This window comes from Aythya fuligula, chromosome 12 (assembly GCF_009819795.1).
Source record: "Aythya fuligula isolate bAytFul2 chromosome 12, bAytFul2.pri, whole genome shotgun sequence".
Lineage (NCBI taxonomy): Eukaryota > Metazoa > Chordata > Aves > Anseriformes > Anatidae > Aythya > Aythya fuligula.
Genome location: NC_045570.1, coordinates 2,397,019 through 2,421,614, shown reverse-complemented (window position 1 = coordinate 2,421,614; position 24,596 = coordinate 2,397,019). Strand labels below are relative to the sequence as shown.

The window sequence follows — 24,596 nt, the reverse complement described above, 5'->3', positions numbered from 1 at the left end:
CCCATATTATATTTAATCTACTTAAAACCAAAGCCAAAACAAAACAACCCCTCCCCCCCCAAAGCAAGTCCCCTGAACAAACTATGATAAGCACATAAAACAATAACTTTCAATCAGGGCATTTGGGGGGTGGAATCTGGAAATGTGTACACCCATGAACCCAAATGTCTCCAAATATGTATGCCATCCTACCTACAAGAAGATTTGTGCATATTTTATCTAGATTAATAGTTTGCAGTTGTCAGGAATTACTGAGCCACATATTCTATTGTTTCAGAAGCCCACCACAAAATATACTCCAGTATCTGCTGTATTGAGCTGAAAACTGGTATTTTGTCTGAAATGCTTTTTCCTGACATGTCTTAAATATACTTTTAAAATTTCAAAATATTTTAAGAATTCCGTTAGAGAACGTGTTGACTTTATTATTTGAGCATATATGCAGTTATACGTTGCACTGTTATTACACATAAGCAGACACATTTATGCGGTATGTAGTAGAATTGTTATAATTACGCACAAATTGCTAAGCAGATTGCAGACTACAGAAAACCAAATCAAAACCAGAAAAACAAGTAGAAAAGTCCGGTGTGACTGTGCATACTTTATTCTGGCTTATAATGTCCAGAATGAACTGGCTGCCTATTACGGTTCTGGCTATCAGCTGAAGTAGCATACTTCAGATAGTTCCAACCTTTCAAACTACCATCTGTTAAGACATAATCATAAGCCCACTGACAAGTGTTTGTCAGAAATCACTTCATGCTAATTGATCTCTTTTCCGACACACTTCAGAAGCTAATTTTTAAGACCCGAGAGCCATCATTACAACACATTAGTCGTCAAGATAACGACACAGCTGTTCTTTGAGAAAAAAAAGAAACCCAAATCCTAAAGCACTTGAACTATCACAAAATTATAAGAGAATCATTTTTAAACAGCCATGTTCAAAATTTTAACTGAAACGAAAGGAAGGATTGATCAAAACAAAGTACCCCATCACCAACAGCTGCATTCTTCTGCATCTTTAGTAAATTTAATTTTGTTTTGTTTACAGTGAATGGAGAGGTGCAGTGATCACATGAAATCAACACTGCAAGCAATTTTCATTCTTTTCAAGCATGCCTTCTTCCTGACATAATTATGCATAACGATTCGTTGTGTTCTGCATCTGCAGTAATTATGATTTCATCCTTATCTTTAATCCCCACATCTTTGCTATTCGTTCAAAGATGTGGTCAGCAGCTCTGGAGAGGCAGAAAGGGTAAGGGGCCAGTGATGGCAATGATGCCTATTCTTACTAATGCCGATAAAAATTCTGATGGAAATAGGGCAAAATACAGCATTCACTGTGTTATATGATGTTAAATGCCTGATAAATAAACTTCACATTAGTCATAAAGCTGAAGCCTGTTTACAAATTCCATTTTTGCCCACAGTTGCTATTTATTCCCATCAATATTTCAACATCTGTTGGAAAATCTGCCTGCCTATTTTTTGTCTCTGAAGAAAGAAACCATTTTATTATGGGTTGTGTTCCTGTTTTATCTTTGCAGTCAGTTGAGGGACACCTTGTAATGTTCAGTCTGTTCTTCTAGGTTCTTGAGGGCAACTTTAAAACACCTGGAAAAGGGATTTTTTTTAGCTCTTTTCATGTCTTCTTCCACAGAGCTGCATGTCTGGGGAAGCGGCTGATCCAACACTAAGGGAGCGTGGCCAATAGCACTTTTGTTGCAGATGAGTCTTAGTGAAGTAATCTGCATAGACTTGAATTTTCCATCATTATGCAGCTTCCTCCTCAAAGTTATTACCTAGATTGAATGTCCCCTGAGATGAAAGCATGGCCGAGAGGGAGATATATCTCAGTAAATATGAAATAATGGCAATTCCAAATGAAAAACCCACCTACATTACATCAGTCCTCAGCTGAACCTGATTCTACTCCTGCTGAAATGCCTTGCCTACTGTATAGTGGAACTTGAAAACATATGAGGAGGTGAATGGAAACAAAACTGCAGTATCCTGTTTAATGAGCAGAAAGGCTGCAATCTGTTTTACCAACTTCCTGCTAAGAAAAGCAAAGGCTCAGTTTGCAAGGTCAGTCAGCTGAAGCTTGCATTTCTGAAAATGAAGGAGTTAGTGATACCAGGCATGTTTGTGGTTAAGAGAAAGTCAATACTCAGCAGACAAAGAAGTATAACTCTTGAAACTCTTTAGAAGTTTGCAAGAAAAGAAGTGTCTATGCAGCATGTTCACAAAGAAGCCTATGTAGAGGACATTCTGAAAACTTCTTAAAACATATTAGAGAAAACAGTTCAGAAAGCATCCTCTGTTAATAAAGACAAGCAGCAATGCAAGCAGGTGATTTCCACCTCTAATTTTTCTGACTTCTGGAATTCAGATATACTGATCACAGTGATGTGGCTCCATCTTTGATATATGTAGACGTTTGGATGAAGAGAGAACTCATATGTGAAGCTCCAAAATAGTTCTTAAAAGAAAAAAAGGATTTGACTTTTTGAAGGAATGAAGCTATACAGGTTTGCAGAAGTTTAATTGCTTTTCTAGTTATATTCAATTTATTTAGGATTACAATGATGAAATACCTGACAAAGAACATCAGCTAATCTCCCAGCTAATTAACAGCAGTCTACAGTTCTATGATGCCATTCTTCCCCAGAGGTAAAAAGTGGTTTACAAATGAATTAATAAAACATATGCAGTTAAAAATATTATCTACATTTACTGGTTGGTAAATGGAGGCCTAGAGAGACTAAAGTGATTGCCATAGTAACAAAGGAAATTTGTGTCAAGACCAGAAAAACTATGCAGAATTTTTTTTACTGTCTTACGTACCAGTCTCTCTCTCTCCTTTTTTTTTTTTTTTAATTGTTTCTTTCCCATCACTATGTGAATCTTTCTTGGCTTGTCTCAATTGCTTATTCCACACGTATTTGATAGACATCTTCATATTTGACAAGTCTTACATCAACTAACTATTTTTTTTTTTCAATACATGCAATAATATAATTTGATCTTTTGATATATTTTGTATTTTAAGGTTGCCCTGTAATGAGATGTGGTAAAGAAGATATTACTATTTCTGTAAGACATCTTAAAGCAGAAACAGCCTGTGTTCCCAACTTAGATATACATATTGATGATATGATATACATACAAAGGAGAACTATTACCAAGGGGTTTATCTTCTAGCACTGAATTAGAATAAAGATATTGTTTCTTTGGAGAGGAACACTGGGTAAAACACTCTACCGTTTTTCCTGTAGGTTTTTAACTTTAGAATTGAGATTCCAGTTGGCATGAACAGACACTGCCCCAGGGAAATCAGTGGCACATAATGGAGTTCTGGTTCCAAACCATCCAAGTAAGTTTGTATCCTGTATATATTTCTGTGGACAGCTGTTTTTCCTTTGCAACCCCATATACAGAAAGAATGGCCAGGGAAATTTATTTCCACTGTATGCCAGTCTTGCTCCACATGGGCTCGCAGGCTGACTTGTATATGTCAGCTTTAGCAGCCCTTCTGCCTTTCTGCTCCTCTTAGCTGGGAGTGTGGATTACCACCAGCCTTGGTGACTGAATTGCATATATGTTACTGACAAGAGCAATTGCAATGCAGTTCCATTCGGAAGTGCGAGAGTTGAGTACAGACTTTCCTCCTTTCAAATACAGATGTGTTCCTGCGTTCCAGGTAAATTTTTGCCAGTCCTTTGCACTTCACACAGACCAGTCATAACAACTCACAAAAAAAAAAAAAATAAGCCTGGAGAAAAGTACAGAGAAGAGCAACTAGTGAGATTAGGGGAATGGAGAGCCTGCTGTGCAAAAGAAAAAGAAAAAAATTTAAAAAAGAGAGATAGAGAGAGGTAATTCCTGCCTAAGAATAAATTGGGCAGAAAAAACACTAAGAAAAACACTGTAGAAAGAAAAAGGGCTGTTAAAGCTTGAGAAAATAACTGATGGTTTGCATTGTGTTTGCACATTCAGGCTGGCAAATGGAAGGCTTTGAACAATAAGGGGACTGGGTTTCTATTTAAGAGGACTGAGTTTCTATTTCACATATGAGGGGGAGAAAAAACTACTGCAGTGGAGTTTTTTGAACACAATAGAGCTTGATCAGTCCATGACTTAGTTGCATGCAGTAGGAGAGGAGGAACAATCCCTGCTAGGACTGTGTTTCTTTGAAATATAACAGCTCTGTTGCAAGGGTCAGGGATAATTAACTCAACATTGTGGAAGCATCTCAGACAGTGGAACGTGTTCTGCTGCAGCCATGCTGAAAGGTGAACATCCCACCAAAGTAGGTTATGCCTAAGCACTGGAAGATGAGCTTCATCGTCTTGGTGGAATATCCCTTTTCCATTACTTTTCTTCCTAAACATCTTCTTCCCTTCCATTCCTATTGTGAAATTTCTTATTGTTGTTCCTCTGTTATTTGTCCTTTGGTTTAGACCATTTCTTACTCTTTTTTTTTTTTTTTTTTTTTTTTTTTTTTTTTTTTTTTTCTCCCTATCTTTTCTACTATTACTCAATTCCTCCTGACTATGTACAGCCTGAATATAATTTTGCTGGTATGTGTTGCTGGGGTTGGATTCAAAATCCTTAGTCATTCAGTGAAGTTTTCTTCATATCACAGCCATTCTTGTGTGAATATAATGAATGTGTGTTGCTTGCTGCAGAATCCCAGTGCTGTGTAATTGTAGCAAAGAACTGATGTAATTAACTGTATCACTTCTCTCCTTAGACACAAGAGATCCTGTTTCAAATGTAATACAATGTTCAATGGTATTGGAGGTTTTGTAGGGACAAACTCCCAATTATTAATTACTTAAAACCTATCAATTTATAAACCCTTCACTTACAAACATATTCTGCTTTGAAGGCTGACCTCATCAAGAGTTTTGGGAGAAAGTTAGGTATTTTAGTGTAATTTTGTAACTGATAGATCAAAACTATATGACTATTAGCTAAACGTGCATACCCAGTATAATAGTTAAGTTCTGCATACTGCAGAAAAGTCATGGGGACTAAGACATGCTTTTTTCTGCAGGGGTTACGATAGGTTGATTTCAGCAGTTCTGTGGCAACCCTGATTTGTGTAATGTAAGGATAAATAGCGCTCTAGGTTTGCTGTGAATGTGTAAACTGTTACAGGCACGTGCTGCTGCTGCAAAAGCAATTAATATTTTGAAAGCTAACATGAAGAAACTCCAGCCTTGCAGCTGCTTAACCATGTGGTTAGAAATCTAAGGCAGCCCCCTCGTGGCCATTTAAGTTTTGAAGCAATTGTGGTTTCAAAAAAACATTTTAAAATAGTCATTGCTTGGAGAAAAAATGAATGCCTCTCGCTGTAAAATATCTACCCTGTAATGTTACACTCGTTAAAGGTGTTGATAACACCAACAACCTGTCGTATTAATATTGTTCAAAAATACTTTTTTGGGGTATCAATCTGAAATGATGGTATTTCCAGGAGCAGCTCTCTAAAACTTGCCTTCTTACTTGTTATTACTGAAGATGAGGAATGATGCTGCTAGTTAGCCTCATGTGCCCCTGTTTGAGGGTTAATTTGTTCCTACAGACAAGTAAATTACTATTGTTATTGTTGTTGTTATTATTATAATTATAATTATTATTATCATCAAAGGACTTGTAAATTCAAGCTTATACTAAAAACAGAAAGCTGCAACCAAAATCTTATGTATTCCCTAATATGGCCAACTTGGAGAAATCTCCTTGTAACTTATCCTCCAGGCTGTGTCTGTAAGATTTTGTTGGCAAATCTGCCAGTGATGTGAGAATTAGCTTATTTTCCTTTGCAACAGAAGCATGTTTTATTGATAGAAACATGTACGCACTTAACTCTTCTTTGAAGGCAAGATTAATCTCTGAGCAGAAATCCCGCTGTATCCCTGTGCCCTTTAAAAGCAGGATTTATGAGGGACTTGAAAGCTGTCTAGATTTTGCACTGACCTGTGCCTATCTGTGTCTTTTACTCCAAGACATATGCTCTGTTTTGTGGGTAATCCAGCAATTTCATTTCTTGATAAGACTGTAAGTATCAGTGTGCTTCAGATACACGACATTCAACTTTATCAGGCCAAGTATTTCAGAGTATCTCTGTTTCCCTGGCTGCTTTCAGAACCCACGCATCTCTCAGAAGGTGCCAGGCCTCTGGTGCCCAGCGCCCCTCGCCGCCTGGCTCCTCTTCTGAACGCCTGGCCCCGCAGCAAGCTCCTGGGCACGTGAGCGGGCTGGGCAGGGGCAGCCGGGGAGCTGAGGCCGTCTGAGGAGAGGTGAGACAAATACAAAGGAAAGGAGGAATCCAAGCGATTCAGAGCTCAAAATACAAAGTAGGTTGGAGAGCTGGGTCTTGAAGAGATGCAAGGCAGAAACGTGATGGGTGAGACACAAAAATGGGTGAGACACAAACTGGACAACAGGAGATTGAGGCAGTGAGAAAACCGAGGGGAAAAAACGCGTGCCTTGCTTTTTGAGTGGGCACATTTTGTGTTGCAACAGCTCAGAGCTATCAGCAAGGCGTGTGGCCTTGGAGTTCCGTGAAGCATCTGCGTGGCGAACTACTATTTTTAAATATTTCTGCGGCTGCGCGTGGCTGGCTCTTTCCTCAGGGCGCGCCGTGCGCTTGAAACACCCACACAGGCACGCGTGGCCCGGCAGAGCGCACCGCCCGCCCGAGGAGCACACCCGCGCCTTGTCCTCTGGGCGCAGGCTCGCTGCCGGGCTTGCCCACGGCGGGCGCGGTGAGGCCGAGCCCGAGCCCGAGCCCGTGCCCGAGGCCGCGCCCCGCGGCCGGGGGAAGCTGCGGGCGCGGGGAGGCCGCCGAGGGGGCCGCGCCGCCGCCAGCCCCGCCTCCAGCCCCGCCTCACGGCGCCAACGGCCCGGCCGCCGCCCGCCCAGCCCCAGCCAGTCAGGGCGGCCGCTGGCGGTGACGTCGCGGAGAGGCGGTGGCGGTTTGAAAGCGGCGCGGGCGCCATGGACGGCTCCGGGCCGCAGGGGCAGGGGCAGGGGCAGCCCGGGCGCGCCGCCGACCCGCGGGAGCGCGCTGAGGAGGCGAAGCCAGGTGAGGGCCCGGGCGGGAGCAGCTGCGGCCGGGGCGGGTGTCGCTGGCGCTCGCTTTGGGAGCGAGTTAATGGCAGCGCGCGGACACCTTGGCTCTTGGGCACCCGTGTTCGGTGCCAGGCTGGTGTCTGTGGCTGCAGGCTTGCAAACCACGAGCAAGCTAGGTTAAATTGTTCTGGAAGGTGTCTTGTGCTCTGGGGCTCCTGTTAGCGCTGGTGCCAGGCATTGCTGTGATGGCTGCTGGATTTGATCAGGAATGTGTAAGCGTAAACAATATTTTAGTTACAGTGTGTGTGTGATATGGTTTTACAGGAGTTGTTTGAAAACTTTCTGAAATTTTGCGTGATTAAAGTCAACTTTTCATTGTCAGTGTAGGAGGGCTTTTTGTTATGTGTTGTAGAAAGCAGGTCCGTGATGGATCTTGGGCTGAAGAGGAATTCTCTGGGAATAGAGAAGTGAGCGATGATTGCATTCAACTGATAACTTGTGGGATTTGCTTTGTTCCAACTCCTCTGTCCAGATCAGCTTCAGGAAGATGAGGATATCAGCAGTGACTATGGGAGTCGTGACAAACCAGGGACTGCTTTGGGACGGACTGTACCAGATGGGAATGCACTTCTTCCAGACATATTTCATACTGATCGTCTCTTGTTTTATGAACGATTTAAAGCTTACCAGGATTATATTTTGGGTAAGAAATTCCTTAGTGGAAAAGGAACATGTAGTCAGGTTTCTTAAGCCATCCAGTTTAAGTGGAGTCAATTCTGTATTATCCTGTGAGATATTCCTAAAACAGGGGCTAGAAAAGATGCAGTGTGTTGTGTTGCTGTTGGATTATCATATTGTAACTTCAGCTGCTCTAACTGGTAGAGCAGGAGGTAATGGTTTTAACATAAGTAAAAAAAAAATCTTAGTGAACGAAAGGAGAAAATGCTAATGCTGGACGCTGTGCCTTGTTTTAATTGCCATTTCTAGAGCTTTTTTTCTTTAGTAAGGCTGCTTAGGATAAGGCAGAAGTTAACTGTTTAATAGTACTGGTGCTGATACCCTCAATACCTGGGAGATTGAGTACTGCTCCTTCTGGAGAAGCACAAAACAGATGACTCTCTATCTTTCTCGCTACTGAGATAAGCAGCAAAAATACTAACAGTTATGAGCAAAACAGAATGAAGTCTGAGTTAAGATGAGTTAGAGGAATATATTAACTGTGAATTTCATTTATCAATGATTTTGAGGACTTTTCCTTCTTTTCCTGCATAACTGTACTGCTTTAATTTTCTTTTTAGCTGACTGCAAGGCTTCTGAGGTGAAAGAATTCATAGCTGAGTACTTGGAGAAGGTCCTTGAACCATCTGGATGGCAGGCAGTCTGGCGTACTAATGTGTTTGAGGTTGTCGTTGAGGTAAATGGAATGCAGTTGTTCAGCCATTTGTCTTCAATTAACATCACTTACCTCTCTAACAGGCAGATAATTTATCTATGAAGTTTATGAGCTAGTAGAAAATTATATCTTTTTGGTATCTAATTGTCAGTAATAGCTAGAGCAACAGGAATTTCCTTCAAAAGGAGCCTTATTCTGAAACACTATCTTGTGCGCTGGTGTGCTTCCTTCACCTAAAAGTACAAGTATCAGATCACAGGTTCCAAACCTGCATGGGATACTCAAGACAGTGAGGCACTGTTCCTCCAAATGAGTTCTTTAGGGCCGCAGCATGCGTTGTAAATCCAGAAAGCCATGCACTAGATACTTGCTATTTTTGGCATTGTTGCGTTGTTTAACCTTGGAATTTGGCTGTTATTTGTTCTGCTATTTAAGTTACTTCTGCTGTTGAATTATAGTAGAATCAGTGAGGTAGGTGAATCTAATTTTCTTTGAGGCATCAACCTAAAATAAAGTGGCATTGATATCTTGCAAATAAGCTTGATCTGGTTCCATTGTGCTGATACAGTTTATCATCTGTGTTTTTTTGGACTTTGCATTCTTGGCAGGGTACAAAATGGATGATTATTGCTTTTGGGATAGGTTCATCAGTGCTAAACCAAAAAGTCTGTACAGTGTTTCTTTCAGGCTTTCCATGTGTTAAAACACTGCACAATCACCTTTACATGAGTTTCTGAAGTGCTGGGCAAATGTATTGCCACATTGAGGTTGAAAGTCAAAGCCTGTGTAATTGGCCTTATGCGAAGGGGTTGTGACAAGAACATCTCACGTGGGCTAATTTCAGGGATACCTTTGCTAGTGTCTCAGTATTTTGGTGGCAGGACTATGCCTAAATGAAAGCAATATCTTCAAGGGGTCCTTGCTGAAGCCGGGGAAGGAGGATCCCAATGCAGTGTGAGTGCGCTGTGAGGTTGGACGTGGTGGGCACAGAGGGGATAAGCGCTCTTGGTTCAGAGCTGGTTGCTGAAATACAATTTTTTCAAGTAACAGGCTCTGATCATTCATTATTATTATTTTTGTTTGTTTGAACTTGGACATCTATTGTATGTTTTCAGAGGGGAAAAAGCTTTGAATTCCTTTGGCTTTTCAGCACAATTAGTAACAAAATGGCTTTCACTGGCCCAGACCAACTCTGGGGTTTCTCTGTGTCTTGTGGGTACTTGGAAAAATGAGCTACAAAGGAGTTCACAAGAACTGTAAAGTATTGATTCAAGTCTGAAAATACTGCTTTTCCCTGTCTGAAAAAAAAATATAATAGGGAAGCAATTTACTAGCCTTATATGGATGTTATGAGGGTTTCAAACAAAGTTGTGAATGTGAGGCTCCAAATCTTTTGGTCCTGAGAAGCTCAGCTCTGGGTTATCACTTCAGCTGACCATGTTGCCTTTGCTGTACTATGCAGTGTGCATTGATTTATGTGAGTCAACTGGCAGTTCGTGAGGCATGTCATGTTCACCTTCCTCAGCTGCATCTATTGCTCTGCCTAGGGAAATCCTAAGAGCTATTCGTTCCAACAGGTTGTTGACGTGGAGTACTGGGCTCTCAAAGCGGTTGTTCGACTCAGCGAGCCTTTCCTGTGTGAGGCACAGGTCAGCACCTTCACGTTGGAATGCATGCAGGAACTCTTGGAGCTGAAGGAGCGTCAGATCCCACTGCGGGAGCTGTGGGTTGTGTATGATGAGTCGGGAGAATTTGATCAGACAGCGCTAGCCGTGGAGCATGTCAGGTACAAAAACACATAAGGTCTTATTTTGTCTTATGCAGCTGGAGTTGATAGCAAAAACACAAGGCCTGCTTTTCAGCAACTTACTCTCTGTACCAAAAGGAGTAGGAGGAGGAAGAAGTCTCTGCACTGCTTTCCCTCTCTTCTCCACCCCAGACTTCCTCAGGCTGTATCACCTTGTTGGCTCTAGTGTGGTGTTTCTTTCTATTCTGAAACTTTTTAATATCTCTTTCTCTTTTGTCTCATTCTTTCTTTTCCTGCAATTTGTCTCTTCCCCTAAATTTGCTCTTTCTTCATCAGGTGTCTGTTCACATCTTATTTATTCTACTTTCTTGTCCTTTCTTTATCATCTCTGTCTGTTCCTCATCTCTCTCACAGTAATGTACTATGTGCTGCATGAAAAGTCTACAAATTAGCACTAGGACTGGATAAAAAAGATAAAACAGAAGGAAAGACTTTCTTGCCTAGAAAACAGGCTATGTTCCAGAAGTGGTGGGTGTGGAAGGAAAGAAGGAGAAGAGACTCATTTCGACCATTGCTCAGTAGTAGAGATATAAGCATGTGTTATGGAAGTGACAAACTCCAGGTAGAAAGGAAATCTCAAGGATGTCTAGCCAAAAACAACCAGCCAAAAAGTGTCAGAATCCTGAGCGTGCAGGTCTTATTTTAAAATCCAGCTTTTAGTTATTCCATCTATTTTGGTGAAAGTCAATGGGACTCAGGCTGTTATGGATTTTGAACTCGAAACACAAAATAAAAATCTTTATGCAGGTAACAACAGACAAGAAAGATAACTTTTGTGACTACTAAATAGCTCACAGGATGGTGACGTGAAATCGGAGAGAGGTGATGTTTTGAGCTGAATTCTCAAATAGATTACATTCCTACTTCCAGTGGTTTTGTCTCTGCTTGAGTAAATCTGGCCTCCTTTGTGTTTAGACGCTTATTTTGTTTCAAAAGGTTCTTCTACCAACACATCTGGAGGTCCTGGGATGAGGAGGAGGAGGATGATTTGGATTACTTTGTGCGATGTGTTGAGCCTCGACTGAGATTGTAAGTGGTTCTTTGATATTATTAGGTAGAACCACAGGGAAAGGCCACGTGGGAATAGTGACAGACAAATTTCAAAGAAAACTCTTCACTAGTAAATCAAAGCAAGTCTGTTCTAGCAGCAGTCACTGTCTGATGCTCAAATTTTTTTATAGGAAGAGGGTGCAACTGAAATTGCTGCTCGAGTCCTGCATTTTTTTTCCCCTGTAATCCTTAACCTCCCATCAGATGGCGCTCCAAATCCAGCTATTGCCTCCTTTAACTTCTAGGCTATGAAATGTAATCCTAACTAAAGCTAGCGTGGAATGCTTTCATACCTTTGGGCATTGAATAAGAACCAGAATGGAACAGAATGTAAACAAAAACTTGTAAATTTGTCATGCTGAAGGAGGAGTGTGTTCATTTCTTTCCTTTGTGGGATTAGTTGGCATTAGGCTTACTGAAGGTGGATTTTTTTTAATGCCATCTGGCTATATGAAACTGAAGCAGTGCACAAGAGCACAATCTGGTTAAAATTTTGAGGGTGCTAAATAACCAGAGCATACAATAAAATATGCCTGGGAAAGATAATTATAAATGTTTCTTTTGCTGTATTTTTTTTCTTTCCCTGATGTTTGACACGGTATGTTTGTTATGTTTTTCATGAGTTACTGCTCATCTCCTTTTTTAAAAATCATATAACTTCGCATGAGTATCCTGAAGTTTGTATGTCATTCAGTTGCATGCTTACAACTTTATTTACTCTAAACCTTTGTTTCAGAGTAAGCTTCAGATGACTGTTACCTAACCACCTTTAAAAATTATATACTACTTAGAGAAGAAAGTAATATACTTGTGTGTGTCTGAGGGTTTTGGTTTTGCTACTTTTAAAAAAACACCATAGCGTTGGTGCAGACTGCAGAGAGTTTTGACTTCAGTACTGGTATAGAACTTCTCAGGTTCTCTTTAGGTTTGTATTTGATCTTTCAAAATTGGAAAGGGGAAATACACTGACCCCTTGCTCTGAATTGCAGGCATTATGACATCCTTGAACACCGTGTGCCTTCTGGGCTTGTTGCTGATTACCAGAATTACTTGTCTCAAGGTGAAGAGCTCTACAGGAAGTTCTTAGACGTGAGGAACAGCATATCAAGCAGTGATTCAGACTCTGAAGTAGAAAACGTCTCCATGGTGGAGGGACTTCAGTTGTATGAGAAAATAGAGCACTTGAAACAAAAGCTAAAACTAATTGAGAATCCACTGCTGAGGTACTTAGTGGGTTTAATGCAAGGAGGAGATCCCATGTGGGAAAGTGTGTGTAGAAAATTCTTTACTGAAGAAAGCACTGATGGCTTTGCTCATGTTTTAGGTATGTGTTTGGTTACCAAAAATACAGTGGCCTCCAAGCTAAAGGACAGAGGCCAACAGGAACCAAGATCACTCATGTTGTGTCTTCCACCATGATGGCAGGTCTACTGCAGTCGTTGATAAGGGACAAACTTTGCCCTGAATCTTGTGGCGAAGAACTAGAAATACAGGTAAAGTAACAGCAATGGTCTGTTTGCCGTTACTCTTTTCTCCTCAAGAAACCACATGGAAGGATAAGTTAATTTGTCATTTGGAAGATATTGCATTTGCACGGTGCTTTTTTTTATTTTTTTTTGCCAGTCTAAAAACAGCTCTTTAAACAATAAATGATATGTTTATGATAAGTTGTAACGATAAGTATGTAATGATAAGTTGTCAATAATTTCTCCTAATTTGTCTGCTGAGTACTTTATAGGAGCAGTGAGGGGGGGAGGGGGGAAACAAGCCTTCTGTAGTAATTCCATAATAAAATGTGCTAAGGTGTAATACTTACATTTTGAGATACCCATTTCTTTTGATGTTATTAATAATGAGATCGGGTTTCAAGAATGAAGTGTTCTGTTGCTCTGCTTCTGTGTAGGGAATTTATTTACTTACTAAGAACAAATATACTTAATTAAATTCACATAGGACTTAGCACTTAAGTGTTTAAGAATAGTCTGGAACTGTAGTTGGACCATGCTCTTAGAAGCATAGTTGGATTTTTTTTATTTTTATTTTTTGGGGTGGTCCTTTGGAGACCCAGGAGTTTGACTCTCTGATCCTTGTGGGTCCATTCTGACTTGAGATATGTGATGATTCTTATGAATCCTTGGGCGCAAACGAAATTGCTTGCTGTATTCTGATCATGTTTGTGAATTGCAGGTGGGCAAAACAGACCCAAAGGGAAACTCTTGAATTAACTCTTGGGTGATAAATCTGATTTTTCTCAGCAACTGAAAAATTCTCATACAATGCTTACCATGGAATTTGCTGGAAAGCAATAAATGTGCAATTTTTCTGTACTATTTTTTACCCTTCAGTACAGAACGGCGCAATACTTGAGAAGGACATTAACCTGTGCTCTTTAGGCATTGATTCACTTTTTTTTTTTTTTTTTCCAAGAAAAAGTGCCATGTGGACCCTGTATTTGCCATTGTAATAGCTAAATGCTGTTTTGGAGTGACATGTTCCAGGAGTGAGGAGTTACAGTGGTGTTTGGCCAAGCTCAAATCTAATAGCTGAGTTGCTTGTAGTTTATTTTCTTTTTCTTCTGTAATGTCTTTAGTAATTTATACAAGTCACTTGAAGCAGAATTCAAATGTTGGCCTAGAATCCAGGCCATACTGAGGTCTGCTTTCTGGTGCATATGTTCTTCAATCTGCCACTGCCCCATTTTTCTCATGGGGGGATGGACATAACACAAAGGAATGCTTTGAGGCTTTTTTTTTTCCAGAGAGTGCTATGATTCTTGAATTCAAAGTAGAAATTGCATATTATTGGTGCCATTAAAAAGGGCTTCTTTTAAGCAAAAGCAGCAACACTTAATTGAAGAACAAGCTTTTAGGGCATAAATGCATCCATTTTATAGCATTTTTTAGGAGCTGATTATATTGTTTTTTCTCTTACAGTTTCACAATGATCCACTGGCAGCTGTAAGTGCTTGTTACGAAGGAGACACAGTCATCATCTGTCCTGGTCATTATGTTGTAGATGGCGTGTTCTGCATTGCTGATTCTGTTGAATTAGAAGGTAGGGGACTTGCTAGAATAATGGTCCTTAAAATAAAGTAAATAAGGGGTCTTTAACTTAGCTCTGCTTAAAGGTTTGTTATATTTTTGCAGAGTTTGGCTGGAGCATTTATTTTTTTTCTTTGAACTGTTCCTATTTCTGCTCGCGGAGCTGTGTCTATTTCAGGAAGGAGTAAGCCGTTTCATTACCCATGATCATTTCTGCAAATAAGTTTTAACTTTTGCTGATTAATGGCAAATTCGCTGTTTCCTCCTAACTATTTGCCTGGATAGATCCTGGTTATATAAATACTAGAGAGGATCCAACAGCAACGCAAGTGTGTTGATTTTTAATTTAATAAACACTAAAATCATTCTGGAAAGGTCTCAGTTTCTAAAGTATTTGGGAGAGGTCCTTGTTTTCCTTTGCTTGTCCTGATCTGCCTCAGAGGCATAGTCAGACTCACTGTCAGGGTAGAACTGGTGAATACAGAGAAAGAGCCAAGTGCTATTCAAACTTAGTTTATGACATTTGTTGCATATCAGCTATGTGTGTGGGGGCTACTGATGTGGATCTGTGCATTATGTGAAGCACGTATACAGAGAGTGCTATTGGCTTAATATGCCCTTTTATGCTGTAGAAGTGGATGCAGCATATATGTCTGTTTTTCTCTCAAAATATTTGTTTGAAATACTTTTATCTTGCCTAGGATATGTTGCTTTCTCTTCCTCACAATTCTTGTTTCCTCAGCATAATGTCTCTCCTTTAGGTATGCATGTTGCAGTGTAATGGTCTGTGTATCACTGGGGTTTGTGCAGCTGTTCAGATGCTTCTTCAGCTGCATTTCTTATCTTGTCAAAGCTGCATAATGGGGAAGGCTGGGAGTTTAATTTCCTGCTGTTCTGGATTGTATTTTTCTTGTCCTTATTTTATGAGTATCGTTTTCTTTCTTGCCCTTCTCTTATGTGTGCTTGGTTTGCATAGAAATGAATGCTGATGGACAATGCACCTGCAGGATAAAGGAGCTCAAATTGTTTTATTTGTCTGCAAAATGGCATTGTTCTAAAATTGTGTGGGATGGTATTTGACACCTTCTTTTGTAGTTTTGAGGAAACGGGAATGCAAATGGTGAAATAGCACACCTATTAAAGGATGAGCTACTCTATTTTAAGGAGCAAGGCATATAACTGTATCTTTAGTACAAACCACTCTCCGGGTAATGAATATGTCAGGGTGTTTAATCTTTTTATATGGACTTCTGTTAGAAGTTTTTATGGCAGCAATAGCAGCTGAAAACATTTGAAGTAAGAGCATCAAGAAAAATTCTGCTGGCGCTAATCTGAATAGTTGGATGTTTTGGTGGCTTTTTTTGGGATGAAAGGGTGACTCATCAAAGAAATAATGTTATTTTGCTTAGTAGAGATTTTATTTCTTTTCCAGTCACTGTGCAAGGCAGTACTAAGGTTGAAAGTACGAGGATTAGTAAGTCAGGGATAAACAAAGACTTACAAGAACTAAGTAAAGTTAAAGCAGTAACAGATGCAGGAAGCCCTAGTCAGGATAACTTTAGCACTTGACAAAAAATTGTAGCAAAGGTACTGAAGAACTCTGCTCCACCTTGTTTAATAGTTTAAGCTGGAAAGGAACCTGTAGTATCAACCCATCCAAAACCCATGATCAGTGTTACTGGATGACAATTGCCTGTAGCTCCTGTGGAGTCCCTTAACTTACAGGCAGGGCATACGGCCCTGATCTGGCTGGGTATTGACTACTATTTGATATCAGGTGAATCATTCCTTCTCTGTTCCTTGTCAACAGCTTCCTTTACTGCTAGAGCTGCTGCTTCAGAAGTGAAGCAAATTAAAAGCTTGGTTAGAAAATCTGTAGGTACTCTGTAGGACAATTATTCCTAAAACTTTTTCCACTGTTGTGTAGTTAGACTGGATCTGCTATTTACGGTCCCACAATGCTCTTTCTTTACATACTGGAAGTAAACTGCTCCCTGCCACCTCCTCCCTAGCAGCACTGGAAAAAGATTCCTGGGTAGTATAGTGTACTTAAGTATCAGTCACTCAACTACATTGAATCTGCTGTCTTTAAAACTTTCTCCCAACTCTTGTTCAAAGGCTTTCTTTTCTTTTTTTTTTTTTTTTTAACCTTTCTACTTGCACATTAGAGTATTTATTTATGTACTTGGTTAAAAGCTAGCATCCTGTTCAGGCACTTCTTATCTAAGCTTCTGTGTGTGTTCAGAAAATGATAGGACTCATGCTGCTCTAATAGATGTTGCATTATTGCTTTCCTTATCATGATTCTTGGCAGTGACAAGCAGTAAAAGCTTTACATGCTCATAAATTGCCCTGTAAGTGGTTGAACGCTGACAAGTGTGGATGGCTTTAGTAAATCAATGCTGGCATATGCTTCTGAAAGTTTCCTTTTTAATCTGAATTAATCTGGAAGTCCCTGTAACACTGGAATGTCAAGTATTGACCCAGGCTTCTCTAAATAGAGAAGCTGAGTTAAGTTTAGTAACAATGGGGAGTCCTTTGCACTTGTTTCCTTGCCTTCTGATGGGGACTGCTTCTCCCTGCTCCCTGTGCTATTTGGAGCCTCTGCCTGCTGCAGTGAGCTGCTGTACTGGAAGCAGGCTGCGGGTGCCCATTGTGGCTGTGGTTACTGCACCTCCATACCATGGTGCAGTCTGGGGAATAAGGACTTTGCCCTCAGCAAGTGTTAGCCCTTTGTTTAACTGGCTAAAATAACTTTGTATTTTATTATATTATGTGTCTGTCATTCAAGGAAGGGAACTTTTGAGTTTGGTTGTTTTTTGTTGGTGGTGGAGTTTTTTGAGCACCTGGGTCTTTGTATAGAGGAGATGTGCATGTAAGGTGTGCCATGGCCACTGGGGGAAAAATCCTATTCAAGATACTCAAGGACATCTCGAGTTCCAACCCTCTCTTACCTCATCTGAATGTCTGCTTAGGTACTGAGCATCTGATTACCAGTTACCCAACAAACTTGTGTCTTTCACCTCTGCTTTCAGGCTATGGCCTGCCAGATGATATTGTGATAGAAAAGCAAGGGAAAGGAGACAACTTTGTTGACTGTACAGGAGCCAACGTAAAGATCTCCAATTTGAAGTTAATACAACATGATGCTGTGGAAGGGATTTTAAGTAAGTATAAGAGTACCTTGAATTTTTTGTGAATCTTTTATAATTTTCTATTAAAATTAAATCAGGGATCCACTCTTACAATTTACTGGTTTTAACAAAATATTGTAGGAAAGAATCCTACAGATGTAAATGTTAAGGCTTCCTTTCTGTGTCTTTCCCACTTGCTTATAATGTGGACATCAAAATAACTTCTGTTGTTTGTACTTTCAGGTTGTTGTGGCTCTTTCCACAAAAAGAAAATTTCTCTTTCCACAAAAGAACTCCCATGACAGTATTCACCTGTAGCTGAACCCAACCAGCTCTCCATTGAGGAATGGCATAGACTTTAGAAATAGTATAGACCTTTGTTTGCTAAAAACACATTTGAACTGCCATTCAAATAATCCCAAGTTGTATCGAGTGAGTTTGGCCACGACCTTCTGTCTTTTCAGAAGGTGCTAATTAATACTTTGCCTTGACAGACATTTGTTTTTAAATGTTTTAAAATGTTTATTAATACCCATATATTTGTATTTAATATATTATTAATTCAGAGGATTCTTAGGCGTATAGAAAAAAGAATCATTGTTGTCACTTTCAAACAAACAAAACCACCCAAAACTAAAACATTTCTAAGACAAATCTTTGACTAGGGTTCCCTTACAGTTTTTCTGCTGATATTAGGAAAAACAGTGTGAATTCCAACTACGCATGGGCAAATCAATAAAATTAACATAACGTATGATTAAAATGATCATTTTCTCACATTGTAGAAAACACTACCAGTCCATGTACCTGTAGGAGGGATTTGCCTTTGCGTAACCGATTCATTTAACAATATTTGTTGTCTGTGTATAGGTGTCCATCAGGGGAAAACTACTCTGGAGAATTGTGTGTTACAATGTGAAACTACAGGCATAACAGTGCGAACGTCAGCAGAGCTTTTAATGAAAAACTCAGATCTGTATGGTGCCAAGGTACAAATGAATTCTTAACTCTGGCTATTTCCTAAATTAAAATAAAGGGTTCTGTTTTGAAATAATACTTCAGTAAAGGGGTGGTTTCTGTCACTCTTAAGAGTACCTTTAAAAAGTGTCTTGGACAGCTTTGTGTTAATAGGTTTAAGAAATTGTTTACAGTGGTCTTGTGGCCTTCAATAGTATCTAGTGAAGTATCTTATGTTGATTTGTATGTGATGATACAAAAATGATACAGTTACAGGGGATATCTATAAAATAATGACTGCTGCCTTGCTGGACTTATTCTTGTCCTGCAATACCTTTAACGTGATTTTTTTTTTTTCTTGTACATAAGTCATTTTCTAATTAAACCATGTATTTGGCAAATGAAATGCCCTTTTTGGACACCTTATCCATTGATTCTTACAGAATGATGATAAACACAGAATTGAACTCTGAATAGGGCACTTTGGAGAATGATGGGGCTTTGAGTGTTGGGGTGGATGACTAAAGATCAATAAAGCAATGCAAAGTTGTGTGGTTACTCTTTGCCAGAGATTTTTATGGGCTGGTGGCAATAGTATTATTCATGGGGCCTCAACGTTCATATTACTGCTCAAGTTAGTTCACAAAGCTGTGGAGCTGGGGTGGTAACGCAATTTTACCTTGTGCAGCTGGTGAATGAGCACAAAGATCCGTAATGGAGTTGTCAAGCCAAACTGTAAATGTGCCCCAAATTATTTACGTTTTGTGAACTGCAATCTGTTTTATCTTGTAGGGTGCTGGTGTGGAAATATATCCAGGGAGTACATGCACCCTGTTAGACAACGGCATACATCACTGCAAGGAGGGAATACTTATAAAGGTCAGTTCAAAGCATAATGCACTTTTTTAAAATTAAAAAATAAATATATATTCTTCTTAGCATTCAATTCTTATAGCTATTAGGATTGGTGCAATGACTGCTGTTCAAATTGGCTTATAAACTTGCTGCTTTGTGTGTCACATCTAATGATGATGGTGCTTGTTGTTTGCCTTGGGTTGGTACACCAAAGCAATATATTTGTTTTATTCCTTATCTGTCAGAAAATCCCTTTTGCACTGTCACTTGTATTGGCTAGCATATTATAAGCCTATCCAGAGAACTGACTATCTGAAAGTGGAAAGGTTTGCATCCCTTTAGCTGGACATAACATGCTGGATATCTGTTTCTTTGCTGTAGAACTTCTTAGATGAACGTTATGAGATCCCCAAGATAAGCATGGTCAATAACATGATCCATAATAATGAAGGATATGGTGTGGTCCTGGTTAAACCAACAATTGCCTCTGATGTAGAGGATGCTTCAGCAGTGAAAGGTATTTTTCTGACTTCCTATAAGTAAATTGTAAAAACATTAAATATATACCATACCTATGTTTTTAGATTGCCTAATCCATAATTGAATTTTAAATTTTCTTATGATCTGTAATTTGATTCATCTTAAATCTTCATCTTCAGCAAATTCCATTGTTCTGATAGTTATGGATTATAAACTTCAGACAAATCCTGTGAATCTCTATGCTCCATGTCATGTGGATGCTTACACTTTTAAAGTCCTTAGACATTTGATCTATGCTCCTGATCAACCAGAGCCTGTGTAACTGATGGGCTACCTGAGTCATACAGAAATAAGAGTGTAATCAGCAAGAAAGCAGCTATGGCTTCTCTTATAGCTGTTCTGGTTCATAGTTCTCTGCACAGTTTTCTTCCTTTGTACACTAGATCTGAGACGTGGATTAGCCCAGTCTCCCAGCACAGAAATTATTTTCTGCAGTAAATGAAATGTTAACAACTCTATTTCTCTTTTTATGTCTTAATCAAGAAGTGTCATGGTCTCAAGTGCAGTGTGTAAACCCACTGTAACTTTCTCTATTATCATTATCACTTGGCAGCCTGAAGTCATCACAAGAAGAAAACTCTTCTTTAAGTATCATATGCTGTATTTGAAATATATGGCTGACATTAAATTGTTTTCCAGAAAGTATGGGTGATGCAAATGTTAAGACTGAAGAAAACATAATTCCAGGAGTTTTAACTGATTTGGCTGTTTTGAGGATGACATTCTCATTGTTTCCTGACTTAGGGAATACACAGCCTACCTTGTCAGGTGATGGGAGAGCATGTGTAGAGGGCTTCAGACAAGAAGAACTACCTGAATGTGTGACTGATGAGTTGGAGCTTTATGAGCAAATTGAGACTTCTGAACAAACTGAAGGCAATTATGAAATTGCAAATGAACTTGGTGCTGCTTCTGTGAAGAAGAACCAGATGCACAAGAAAAGGCTGAGTAAACTGGGAATCACAGAAGCTGATGACAACTTAATGTCACAGGAAGTGTTTGTTTCTATTGTGGGCAATCAGTTCAAATGGAACGGGAAAGGGAGTTTTGGTACATTTCTCTTCTGACTGTCCTGACTCCTAGTGGCACTGCAATAAGAAATTTGCACAAGCTGTTATTTTCACTTCTGCTTTCCAAGGAGTTAACATGTTCTATCAGCCTTCCGTAACATTACTAGAATGTGACAAATATTTATTGACAACGTATATATTGCATGTGGAAACTTCACTTCTTTGCTGCAAGCATGGACAACATGGTAGAAAGCAGAACTCTGCTTATCGACATACTTGTTCGTTGCTAGCTCTGATGAATTTTGTAGTATATTTATTTAACCTCTCTTAAAAAATCTTCCAAAAAAAAGGTTCACCATGGAAGAGTGGCTGACAAATGTACAGCAATAATTGGTACACCTTCCTCCATATGTTTATAAAAGCACAACTAGTCTGCGGTGCCTCCTATGAGAGACTGACTGAATTTGTATGTTGAACAGAAGCTAGTGAAATGTTCTTATGAAATGTAGTAGTTAGCTGCCATGCTTTATACTTGAAGGATTTTTTTAGGGAAGTTAGCATCTGGAAACTTAGCATCATTCAGTCAGCTTCGTGTGCCATCTGTTTACTTCCAACAGCAACCCCTGCCTATGCAACTTTTCCTTAGGGAAGACAGCATCAAAATAAACTATTAACATGAATAAGGAGCAAACAAAACAGCTATTTGTGACTGTTAGTTTTGTTCCTACTGTATATTTCTGTGCCTTATTCTACAATATTTAACACTGCTCTGTCTCTTGTAGCAGCAGAGGTATTGGAAATAAATGGAAAATTAAAAATACTTTGCACTGAAATCTCATCAGCACACAGCTGTGGAACATTCTGCAAAACAAAGGCGTTTCAGTGTCTTACTGTTGTTCTAAGTCATTTCTTGAAAGAAGACTTGAACGGACTGCCTGAATGAAGACTTCCTTCTCAGTGCCTCCTTGATCCTTAATTGCAAATCCAAATGCCTTATTCCAAATTTTTATACTGTCTTTGGTTATTGTAGATCAGTTTTTGAAGTGATATGTGGAAGTATATGTGAGAAGATACTCAAAAGTGGTGCAGGATGTCCTGTACAATATGGTATTAAGAAGGAGAAAGCATGTTGCCAGCAAATAGAATTCAGAATAGTTCCTGCAAGTACCTTAGCAGGTATATACATTTGCTGGAAATGCAATGTGTTGCCTAAGGTGGATGTCAGTCATCTGCTCCAGGTTTTTCACTCCGTCTGTTTCTTAAACTACAGTGAGAATCAAAATTCACTTCAGTACATAGTTTGTGTGAGCAGAAGATGTGAAGAAAAAGAAGAAACATATGTTAGAAGCTTTTTTTTTTTTTTTTTTTTTTTTAATGAACCATGGAACATTAATTGCAGCTTTCTTATCCCACTGCTTCTGGCTTTGTTCTGCTCAGGGCACACGACTTCAGGACTGCACTTTGAGTTTTAATGAGACTGAAAACCATGACAGTGTCTCATCCTGCACAAACCAACAAATATTTGCATTTTAGAGACTCTAAAGAAATACTTGAGTCAGGTGAAAACCCACCGCTCAAGCTAGAGCTAGTATAATATCTTAGGCTATTCATCAAGTCACATGCCATGTTTAATGCTTTGATATTATGCCTGTATTTCCTGAGTGTAATACTAATTAAATAACTGGGCCTAAAACTGATGTTGTTGTTCTTTTATCTTTTCAAAACCATGATTTTCCTTGAGTGAGCTGCCTTCATGATGTGTACACAGTATTTCTTTCTCTTGCAATTCATCTTAAAGCTGTCTTTTTTTTTTTTAAAAAAAAAAAAAAAAAAAGCTTATCTACCTCTTTAAAATTCAGTTTTAAGTCAGGGAAGGTACAAGTTAAAATATTCATCTTCTGCTTTCAATACTGCAACTAGTTTGCCTGTGCCAGAGGCTGATGTTGATTTTGTTATGCAGGTTGTCAGAAGTTGAAGGATCAAAATGTGAAAAGATGAAGCAGCTAATAAAACTTTGAGCCACTTCCTTTGTGCAGCAATTATGAAATTGTAGCTTGGTTCTTGATGATACTTGAACCTTGAAGGACAAAAGTGAATAGAGTCTTTTCCTCTCTGTGGAATTTGGCTTTTCAGTCATGTATGTCACTTATAAATGTAGGCTTCCTTATTTTGCAGTTCTGAAATGGCAAAGGAGATATGTTTAAATATGAAGGAAAGAACTGAAGGAACTGTTAACCAAAACAAGATATGTGCTCATCTTAGTATTGCATTTTGCTGTAGGTTATGTTTGCATTTTCTGCTCTGTGTAAATATTTTCCTTTTTCCTTGAAGTTCGTATTTTTTTAAATTTATTAAACGTTTCTTAAAGGTATTTGATGCTACAGTGATGACTAATGATCTTTTCTCTGGGAATGTTCCCTGCCTCCTAAATTAGAAACTAATTCCTGAATGCGTTCTAGCACAGCTGTCAAAGAAAGCTAATGAAAATATTTAGTTTCAAGAAATGCTTAAGCAGCTGCAAAATCACTTGCAGGATATTTCACCAGCCCGTGTGTATAGCCTGTTGTTCTTAGACTTGCCATGTTTTGCCCTTAATGTGCGATGTAGCTTATCCTATGGCTTGTCTGGGACACTAACGATCCAGCTTATTCTTTGTCTGGCCTTTTCCACTATTTATTCTCTTGGCAACTTTGAGCTTTGTCTTTAACCTTTTCCCTGTCTCTTTATTGTTGCTGAGCAGCACAAAGCCAAGGATTCAGGTTTTTCTAGCAGGATCACAGAGGTAAAATCACTTCACTTCCTTTCCAATTTTAAAACCTACCAATGGCTACTTCCATACAGATCTGAGATACTAAGATGTGTTGCTCAGTTCTTATAGCTGTATAATTGTACTATACAGATGCTACAACACTTTAATCAAGAAATCTTGTGTTCTCAAAGTTGTAATGATGAGATTTATATTCCACAAATCATGTTGATTGGTATTTAATTTAATTATGAGGCCCATATCATTGTTACTTCAATGCTTGCTGTAAGGCTGGCAGGCTTATAGTTGTCCAGGTTATTCACTTGATTTGCGAAAGAAACAAAGCCTGACAGTACTAGGACTTTTTTTTTTTCCTCCCTTTGGAATTTGCAGAGTTATTCCAAATCAACATCCTAGATCTGGAAAAATGCTACACACACACACAGAACTTAATGAAAATAACTCAAAAAAAAAAAAAAGTTTCTGCGTAACTTCTGATGTGACTTGATTAGAGGAGCAATCAATGCTGCAAGGTGCCTGTTTCTTATTGCAAGGTAAGGGAGAGCTGAAATAAGTCTAGCCTTTTTTATATGGAAATAAATAATGATGTCTATGTATGTTGTCAAAATGATAATTTTACATTGCAACAGGCTTGTTAGCAGCAATATGTTATGTCAGATTTTTTTTTCTTCCGGTGCAAAGGAATTTTGTCAGCTGGCTGGAAGCTTTTTAAGGCAACATTCTGCCTCATTTACTGATGTGTAGTGTTTTTTTTTTCCCTGCAAGCATAAAATCTGTTGGAAACATACAAACACTGGGGATTAAAATGGAAACTGATCTGAAACTGGTAGGTTCATCTTTTATAGGCCGGACATGATTTCTGCATGGTGCAATTTGAAACAGTGTGATGCAGGGCTCTTCTTTTTGTCTGTTTACTGATAAAATGAAAGCATAATTTTCAGAATTTCTGA

The 24,596-nt window shown here is 39.2% G+C and overlaps 1 protein-coding gene across 1 annotated transcript; it reads left to right on the top strand.

The window, feature by feature from the left end:
* Positions 1-7,017: 7,017 nt before the first annotated feature.
* Positions 7,018-22,576, top strand: SHCBP1 (SHC binding and spindle associated 1). The gene is made up of 13 exons (XM_032195751.1): positions 7,018-7,105; positions 7,625-7,795; positions 8,391-8,506; positions 10,063-10,271; positions 11,229-11,321; positions 12,332-12,565; positions 12,667-12,835; positions 14,276-14,396; positions 17,419-17,550; positions 18,388-18,506; positions 19,267-19,353; positions 19,711-19,846; positions 20,614-22,576. Exons 1-13 carry the CDS (start codon positions 7,018-7,020, stop codon positions 20,934-20,936), a joined length of 1,998 nt encoding a protein of 665 aa, XP_032051642.1. The 3' UTR covers positions 20,937-22,576.
* Positions 22,577-24,596: the final 2,020 nt, after the last annotated feature.

What these genes read in the sequence shown, in the direction of transcription:
- SHCBP1 (XM_032195751.1), top strand. Translation starts at nt 7,018, where the DNA reads ATGGACGGCTCCGGGCCGCAGGGGCAGGGGCAGGGGCAGCCCGGGCGC. An exon ending in ATTGAGAATCCACTGCTGAG is followed by an intron (nt 12,566 to 12,666) that starts GTACTTAGTGGG and finishes CTCATGTTTTAG; the next exon opens with GTATGTGTTTGGTTACCAAA. An exon ending in AGGAGGGAATACTTATAAAG is followed by an intron (nt 19,354 to 19,710) that starts GTCAGTTCAAAG and finishes TCTTTGCTGTAG; the next exon opens with AACTTCTTAGATGAACGTTA.